We start from the raw sequence: 9,339 nt of genomic DNA on the forward strand, positions 1-9,339 counted from the left end.
AAACCAGCTCAAATCCCCCCCCATTGTCGCGCTATCCTACGAGGTCAGTAGGGGGCGCTGCCGCCCTCCCCCGGGATGGCCCGGGAGCCCAGGACTCCTCCGGCGCCGCCCCGCCCCGCGCGCTCGGTCCCCGCGGGGCCCCGCCCCCGGGCCGCCGCTGCCCAGCCGGCCCCGAGGGGTCAGTGCGCCGCCCGCCACGGCCGAGCCGCGGGCGCGCAGGTGCGCCCCGCCAGAGCCCCGGGATTCGGCGGCTTCCACCGTCACTCACCGCCCTCCGCTCCGCATCCCCCCCGCCCCGCCCCGCCCCGCCCGACGGCAAGTTGCGACTGTCCCCACTAAAGCCCGGGGCGGCTCAGGGATGGCCTCTGGGGCGCCGGTGGGGCTGACCGCCCTCGGACGCCCGCGCCCTCCGCCACCTCCTTTCGGCACCGCGATTACAAGCCCCCGGGGGCAGCTGCCCAGCCTAGGGGCGGGGGCAAGAATTCCGGGCATTCCTGTTAGATTCGGCCGCGCCGGATGAAAACAAAGCGCTAGGAGATTCCTAATCGGTCCCCGGCGGGGTCAGTAAAGCCCGCCCGGGCCGCGGGTTCCCCCTTGAGCCGCTCGTCCGAGTCGCGGGGGCAGCTGCTTAAAAACCCTGGACTCGCACCCACTCCCGAGGGTCGCAAGTAACCCGCCTGGGTTGGGGCCTGGACGCGCGCATTTTTCAAAGCTCCCTGGGGGGGCCTTTCACACAAGCCGCGGGGCTTGAGTCCTGTCGGAAAGGATTGAGCTCGGTGCCTGGCCTCTCCTGGAAGGTGTAAAATTTGTTCCAAGATGCAAGTTTTGAAGTAAATTCATGCAAAAGTTGCATTCCGTCCCATTATGTGTTCGTTTTAATATAAAAGCAATTGTTAAAAGAATTTGCAGAAAGAGATAAATTTATAACTCGTACAGACACAGAGATGACCTTGAGATTTATTTTACTCACCTGAGGGCAAGCGAATGCTACAGCCGGTTCAGAGACATATGGAGTGAAGGCATTGAATTCCAAACGGAGGCAAAACTGGTTTTTCCACGGCGGGGGGTGGGGGTGGGGCGGCACGTGTTCCCCTAGCCGTCTGAACGTGGAATTTAAAAAAGGTGCAAAATAGCTCAAGGACAATGAACTGGGCTAGGAGCGGACCGGTTGGCGTTGTGCTTTAAAGGTTAGCGTATTTTTGAAACAGGTTTTTCTTCCCAATATTTTAAGTAACTATCTGGAAGAAAAATTTTTTTTTCTTACAGCGCTAATACTGCTGGGCTCCGCCAAACACCAAAATATCAAATTTCAAATCACTCATTGGATAGAACACTTTTCTACTCTTTGGGCTTTGGGGCAAAAATCCACAAATACACCCGCAAGTTACTACTGAGGGAAAAAGGAGGGCCTGAAGCTCTTGGGAGACAGTAGGTTAAGGGGTTAAGAAGAACAGACCTAAGTTCAAGTCCTGCCCTGTCACACAGTAGCTGTGGGACCCTTCTCCTGGGAGCCTCGGTTTCTTCACTTGACCGTGGTGTATAATGGGGTTCCAGAAGCTTCTCTGCCTGCTCCTTCTCAGCCCGAGTGGACAGAGCAAGTCACCTGGGAACAGGCTTTCTTTGCTCAGGCTAGGGTTCTTTGGGTGGTCTCCTATAGTTATGTAAACGTGGCCCAATGGGCACCCTTAGCTACCCCTTCTCAAACCCCCTTGGAATGCAGAGCTGGTGGCTGGGGACCAGGGAAAGCTATGTCGTATTCGAAGCCCGGGGCCTTTGGGGAGAAACGGGTTTGAGACCCATCTCCCTGTCAGCCTGCTCCTCAGGATCAGGTTGAGGACGGACTAACATTTATTGTCAAGGCTAAGAGAAGGATCTCTCTGTGTGTGAACTGGGGGCCCCCCTACAGCTTGCGCGCGGAAGGCAGCATCTAAGAATGCGGGGGACTGTGCAGGCCCACGTTCCACAGCGCCACCGTGTGGAGGGTCAGGCAACAGCTGAAGAGGGCGGCTCAGGCTTTCCTGGGGGTCGCCGGATTTGTGGACTTGGGACTTTGGAAGCCCTTGAAGTTCTGTGCAATTTGGGGGTGAGTGGGCTCCAACAGGGAGAAAAAATAATTTTTCTGAGACCTCCCTGGAATAAAAGATAAACAAACAGAAGCTTAGTCACATGTATACCTCCTGAATGCATGGGAAAGACCCAGGAAAACGGAGTCAACCTCTACAAAATGGCCAAAGCCACCACCCTAAATACTATCTTCAGCTAAAGATTAGAGAAAGATGTTGGGGCAGATGGTGTGTGTTGGGGGGAGGGTAGTCACTTATGGGAGGTTACCGGGAAAACACAGCGAACAAGCCTAAGGTTGTTATGTAGATTTCAGACCCTCCCTTCTGCCTTGATGCTCCTCCATTCTCCTCTTCCGGGGGTAGAGAGGGAGACCCAAATGGAGATTTCTTTTACAAGTTTAAATGTCCTTTACAAAAGGGTCACATCTAACTCAGTTTTCAGAGCTTCTCCTGTGTCCGCTCTTTCTTAAAAATAACCAGCTCAAGATAATTCTCATGCCAAAGAGGCATATTTTGGTGTGTCATGTTCTACTTCAATTTTCTGCCAACAAGGGTAGAGCAGGGACTCGGACTCCATCACTCAATGAGAAACATTAAAATGTATCTGCGTTTGTACCCTCAGTGAAGGTCATACCCATTCTACATGTGAAATGCCAGGCAAATTGAATAAGCTCCAGAAAATGGCCCTTGCCATCATTGTTACTGGGAAGCAAGATTGTAAGACCTGAAAGGCCTTTGTGTCTGTTTCCCAAAATGATCAGCAAAGCAGACCTTGGAAAGGCCAAGGTCACACTCCTTGGAGGCAGCCAGGTTACACTCCCAGGCAGACGGAGGAAAGGAGGGCCAGCTGGGTGGAAGGGCCAGAGCTGGGCCAGGAGCTGGCTGAGGGCTGGTCAGCTGGGGTGCCCTCTGGGCCGGGCCATTCTTCTGGACACCTGGCTTAGGGTGGGCAGGGTCTCAGCAGTTTTCCCGGTCACCAGCCCCTTCTTTTGTGAAGCCCTGTTCCTGCGGAGGGGACAGTGGTGGGGACGCCTTGGGGCCATGTTCCACGTTCCCAGCCTGAGGTTCCTGGGGCCTGGGACTGGCTGCCTCCCCATGCCCCCCAAGGGGGACTGAGGTCAAGGGCATGTTTCTAGGGTTCCCATCCGATCTTGTTTGTTCCTGGCTCTGGAAGCGGTGATGAGTCCTCAGTGCCTGCAGGAAGCATCCTAACCCTTAGCCAGATGAGGTTTTTACCAGGACGCCCCCACCCCCGTCCCTCCCATCTCCACACCGTCCACACCAGGCAGCTGGCCCCTCCTCTGGATGCCCCACTGTTTTCACTCACTTCTGGGCTGTGGCTCATGTTCCCGGCCTGGCACATGTTCTCCTTCCCCTTCTACCACAGGAATGCCACTCCTCCTTCGAGACAAAGGTGCAGCGTCAGGCCCAGGGCTGAAGCCCCGCTCCTCACCCTGTGCTGGGGGGCCTGTTACACTGGTTCCCATCGGTGGGCTCCCCGACCTTCCTCCTTTCCTTCTGCTCAGCTAACTGCTGGCGCCCCACTCGTCTGCCAGCTTCGTCAGCCCAGGCCTGGGCCCCTGAGGTGGGAAATGGGATCAGGAACAAGGCTGCCCGTGGGGCCCACGGCTGAGGCTGAGGAAGTTCCCATGCTGGGAATGCGCAGTCCGCTGAGAGCTCCCGGTCCACGGGGCCCAGCTGGAGGCACCAGTGAGCCCAGAGGAAGGGGGTGCACACCCAGCACCCCTGCTCCTTGCCCCGTTCCTCTCTCAGGATCAAGTCTGAACGCCTTCCTGAACCCAGAAGGCCTCGCGGGCCCTGGCTCCCTTCTCATACGCATCCCTAGCCCCCCACCCCAGGGAGGAGCTCTTTCCTGCTTCAGCATTCCAGCTGCCTCCGTATAAGCCCTTCCTTCTGCCTGCCGGTTCATCCCTCAGGGCACAGCTGAACCCAGTGCTGCCCCTGGACCCCCACCCAGGCCTCGTCCAGTGGTCCTTCCACCTCCTGGGCTCCTGGATGGTGTCCCCCCCCCCCCCCCCCCCGCTCTTGTCCTCTGTGGACTGAGCTCTGGTTAGACAGAAGCCCCACGGCCCCACTCTGCTTTCTGGAGTCCCTGGCTTCACAGGGTGAGAGGGACAAACAGGGCTGACAACTTGGATCTGTGAGCTGTGCTCAGAGGGCTGTGCGCTCGGTTTAATTCTCTGTTGCGGCAATCTTGAAATTGGTAACTTTCTAAAACCAAGGGCCCTGCATTTTCATTTTGCACTGGGCCCTTCAAATTACCTAGGTGGTCAACAGAGAGGGGAGACATGGGGAGATCTGTGCTGACGAAGAATAGCAGCAATGTCCCTTTTCCTTCTCTGAGGGCTTGGACCCGGGCAGTTGGGGCCACGAGGGACACCCACTTAGTCTCATGCCCCCATCTGTCCTCTAAGATGTTGCGTTATATGAGGACCCAGCCCTTCCTTTCACTTCCCGGGAGAGGCCCAGGGTAGACATGTGGGGGCATCTGACCTACTCCCCAATGCCTCGAGCTGGGCACAGGCGGCGAGCTGCTGGCTTGCTCACTTCTGGCCCCAGTGACTCTTGGGGGCGATAGCTGTTCTCCCCACGCTAGAGGTAAGCAACTTAGGCCGAGGTGCCCCATATACGGCAGTCCCCTGGACCCCCAACCCTGGACCCCACTGAGCCACTGTTTCAGTGCTTCTTGTCAACCTTATCGATGTTTCCAGGTTGACTGAAGGGACATCAGGGAGCCCACCGGCCCCTGCATACCCCCACCCACCGTAACATCAGGCTCATGGGCCGCCATGTTTTTCCCCCACACCACCTCCTCCAGGGGGCAGCTCTCTAGACTCTGGCCCCTGTGGTTTCTGCTTTAATCCTGGCACCCGCATCCCTCTAAAGCTCTCCAAGCGTCCTTGTGCACCCACCAGCCAACAGCAAGGGAACAAGCTGTGTCTTCAGAAATCTCTGGCAACCCCGGCCCCAGACTCTCTCTGATGGGAATGGTGACAGGAAGTCGCACACCAGAAAAACCAGCCCCCTTTTATTGAGAAAATAGTGTTGATTCCTCAATCTTTTCCCAGGTGCCTCCACCCTGATGTGAGGTGGCATCCCTCTGCACCCATCCCCAAGGACGCCTGAGGGTTCACTCCATCCCTTCATAGGGGCTCATGCTGGTCTGCTCAGGCCCTGGAGAAGTAGGCAGGCAGGGAGGGCAGGGCTCCGGAGGGGGACTGAAACAGGCATGGGGGTGCCCTGGGTGGGGGGTGAGCGGCCGAGGGAGGTGGTATCTTGCTGGAATGAGGGAAGGGAAAGGAAGACCACCACCATCTCCGGAGGCCTGGCACTCTCTCCCTCCAAATTCTTCATAAATAAAACTTCACAGTAATAGAGGACTGTCCATCTCAGGGCCAAACCGGCTGCTTTCCGGCTGGGGAGCCAGCCTCGGTGGGACCGCACGAGGCCCTCGGCGGCTGGGCAGCACCGTGACTGCGGGGGCTGGAGCACTGCTCTCTGGCCCTGTGTCGGGGTGCGGGGCGGGGCTGCAGCCCATCCGGAGGTTCTGGGCATTGCTGAGGTAGTCGGGGCGGCCAGCTGCGCTTCCAGACACAGCCAGGAGTGAAGCCGCCTGCGAGCAGAGACCCGGCAGCAACTCCAGGTCTGGGGGCGGGGGTGGTGCTGAGGGCCTTCCGAGCTTCCATGTCCTGGAGACCCAGGGGCACGGGCTTGGGGGCGGGGATGGGGGGGGGACGGACCTTGGGGGCCTGTGAGCCTGCACAGGGTTGAGCTTCTCCTGAAAGGGCTGCTTGGGCCCGTGGGGGAGACTGAGGCATTTCAAGGGAGGAGAATCTTCTCTGTGAAGACAAGAGGGCCACCCCTGACCCATCCTAGGGCCAGGCCTAACCCGGGTACCTGAGCACGGGGTTCCTTCAGAAGCCCCCAAGGCCTCCCACCAGGTCACAGGGAGCCAAGCCGGGAACCCAGGTTAGGAGGGCGACGAGTGGCCACGGGCCTTGCTCCCAAGACCACCTTCGGCAGGCGGGGCAGTCACAAAGGTCCCGGGGCCTCAGCTCCACTTTCTGGGTGAGGTCCACGCAGGGAGGCCCCCTGCTGGCCAACTGCGCGCATCACACCCGGGGACCACACAAAGCCCCAACCCCACCCCGCCACCTCCCTGTTGGGGGAGGGGCCCAAGGTCTCTGTCCAGGCCGCGTGGGGCTCCAGAAGCCGCCGCCCCGCCTCCCCCCCCGCGGTCCGGCCGGGTCAGAGCACCTGCAGCTTGCGGGCGCAGGTGAGGTTGCCGTGCACCAGCCCCCACATGGCCAGCAGCTCGGCGGGCAGCAGCTTGTGCACCACGAGCATGGAGCGGAAGAAGCAGGGCTCCTTGTTCATGCGGCTGTTGCGGTTCCGGGTGATGCCGAACGTCTTGAAGCCCTCGTGGGCCGTGGGCTGCACGCCCAGCACCTGCAGACACATGCCCAGGAAGACGTCGTCGATGGGGTACAGCTCCAGGGTGTCGCAGGCACTGCGCAGGCGCCGGGCCAGGCCGCCCGCCATGAGGAAGCCGCCGCCGCCCGCGTACGGCGGGTAGCTGGCCTTGCTGTACAGGACGCCCGGGATGTAGTACTTGTTGTCCTTCTTGCGGATGGGCCGAGCGCGCTGCAGCACGTCGCCCACCAACAGGTCTTCCTCGGGCTGCCGGTCAGCCAGAAATTCGAGCAGGTTGGTGGGGTTGACGAAGACGTCGTCGTCGCCCTTGAAGATGAACTGGACGTGGGGGCAGTAGATGTCAAACCACTTGAGGAAGTGGATCTCCTTGAGGGTCAGGTTGAAGAAGCTGTCCAGGAAGTCCCACTGCAGGATGTCGCCGTAGAGACGGTCCTCGTAGGCCAGCAGCTGCTGGTAGTGCGCGCGCTCCTCCTGCTTGGAGGCCGTGCCCAGCAGGAAGAGGGTGCGCACGGCGCCGCGGCCGCCGCCCCCCCGACTCCCGCTCCCGGCCCCACGTCTGGCGGATGGCCTCGCGGCGGTCGTGCTGCGTGATGACCGACTTGACCACCACCAGCAGGTAGACGGCGCCGCCGCACTTCTCGGGGTGGTTCAGCAGCATGGGGAAGTACCGGCAGTGACGGTAGGTCAGAAACTGCTGGAAGTGGGGCTCCAGGCCCTGGAACCAGGGCTGCTGGGTCACGTTGATATTGGCTGAGCAGTTGGTGGTGCTGATGTCCCAAGTCTGGGGCCCTGGCGGGGCCATGGGCGTGGGGGCAGCCACGTCCTTGGTGTTCTTCCAGAAGCTGTTGGGGTTCACCAGGTGTCCGCTTGGGTTCTGGGCCTTTTGTGGCTCTCGGGTGGGCGGCGGGGGCTCTTGCAGAAACTGGTGGGGGGTCAGGCTGCGCTGGAATACGGTCACGGCCACAAGCAGGGCCAGGGACAGGCACACGCTCTTGTAGACGGTTTTCTTCCTGGGGGCCGGGGTTGGAGGGTGGTACAGAGGAGAGAGGAAAGCATGAGTCCCCTGTGACTTGTTCGCAGCTGCAGGGGACACAGACTCAAGTCCCGCGGCCCCTGAGCGGTCAGAGGAGGGTCCTGCCTCCTCTCCTGCCCTGCCCTGCCTCTGCCAGGACCAGGGGACCCACGCAAGCCCTGCAGAGTCAGGCTGCCCGGGTTTAAATCTTGACTCTGCCACTTTGAGCGGGTCCCCCTTAAGGTCTCCAAACCGTGATTTCTTTTTCTCCTCAATGAGGATAACGAGGACTCGGAGCACTATCTAAGGAGTCCGGCTCGCAGTGGGTATGCAGTCAGGGGAATGCCGTGAGTCTGTAAAGATGACCTCTGGTGGAGGTTTCTGCCTGTTCCCCAAGCCCAGCAAGCCACCCTGTTTGCTTTCATTTCCCTGTGCAAACCTGGTGAACCCTGGGGTGAGCCATGAGGCGGGGCACACAACAGCACTCGCTCTTACAGCCTGGGAGCTCAGTAACCTGTGGGGAACACTGGACAGAGGCTCTAATGTGGGACCTGAAGAAGCCTGTCCCTTCCGCTTTCACCCCATCCATTCGACCCAGTGCAAAACTACTCACAAGGCTGATGGAGGCCTGAGAAGGGGGCAGGCGTCTCCTAGCATGACCGCCGCCGCCCTCTTACTCTCCTCAGTCTGGGCCCCACTCTCTTAACATCCCTCTAGGAGAGAGAAGGTCCCCCAGGTCTACTGCCCTGGGATGGGTACACATTCAGACCCCCACTCTCCAGGGACCCTCCCTGCCCAGAGAGCCCCTACCACACCCATTTCAGAAGCAGAAATTAAAGCCTTTTGCAGGAGGTGCAGGCAGACCCAGGGCAGAGGTGGGGGGGGGGGGGCGTCCCCAGGACCCTCTCTCAGGTCACACTCTGGAGGTGGCCAGGTCTCCTGCGCAGATCTTTTTTGTGGAGATACAGGGGGTGAGGGTTCTTGGGGAACAGGCAGGCTAGAAGTGTGGCCTCACAGGGCCAGGCCAAGAGGGAGACAACCCCGACTTCCAGGGGGGAAGCTGCAGGGCCAGGGAAGAAACAGACTGCAATGTACATCACAGGGACTCTGGAGAAGCCTGGGGTGGTCCTCAGGACTGGCTGGTTGAAGGTGCAGGCACCCAGGGCAAGTGAATGTTGAGCCCCCTGGAGCGACATTTTCCCGTGGGGTCCCAGGGTTTCCTGTGTATGCGGTGGGAGGAACACTGGGTCACCCCAGGTGCTGGAGTGGGGTGAGACTCGACCCTCCCAAAGGGGAAAGCAGAATGTTCCTGGTCAGGGTCTCCTGCCCTGGGAGTTTCAGCGAAGCACGCCTTCCCCCTAGTTGGGGAGGTCCGGACTGGGGGAAGTCCCGCGGGGGTCACCCCAGGGAAGGGGGATGCGGCGGGGGTGTCTCTCCGCTCCAGGCCGGTCCACCTGCACCGCCCCACTCCATTTGGACAAAAGTCCCGCAGGGGAGGAAGGAAAAGGGGAGAGGGGGAGAGGTGGGGGGCTGGAGGCTCTAACTCCCCCGAAGGAAGGAGAGCCCTTGGGTCCCGGAGTGGGATCAGGGTGCCTCGGGGCCCGGGCCCAGGGGAGCCGAGCGCCGCCGGCGTGGGCAGCGCGCACGGGCCCCGCGGGACCGGCCCGGTCCGGCTGGTTCGGGCGCCGCGCACCGCCGGGCATCCCGACCGCCGCCGCCGACCGCGTCCGTCCCGAGAAACTGAGGCCGGCCCCAGGGCACCCAGCGCGGCATCATCCTCCGGTCCCCGGGAGCGGCCCGGCGCCCCCC

At 60.6% G+C, this 9,339-nt stretch overlaps 1 protein-coding gene across 1 annotated transcript; it reads right to left on the reverse strand.

The window, feature by feature from the left end:
- Positions 1 to 5,123: 5,123 nt before the first annotated feature.
- On the reverse strand, positions 5,124 to 9,303 carry B3GNT7 (UDP-GlcNAc:betaGal beta-1,3-N-acetylglucosaminyltransferase 7). Its single transcript, XM_035008325.1, is given in 3 exon segments — positions 5,124 to 7,049; positions 7,051 to 7,528; positions 9,224 to 9,303. Coding segments are annotated over 3 exon segments (1,275 nt in total). The 3' UTR covers positions 5,124 to 6,332.
- Between the last annotated feature and the right edge of the window lie 36 nt (positions 9,304 to 9,339).

This window comes from Mirounga leonina, unplaced genomic scaffold (assembly GCF_011800145.1).
Source record: "Mirounga leonina isolate KUSES-001 unplaced genomic scaffold, KU_Mleo_1.0 Mir_151, whole genome shotgun sequence".
Lineage (NCBI taxonomy): Eukaryota > Metazoa > Chordata > Mammalia > Carnivora > Phocidae > Mirounga > Mirounga leonina.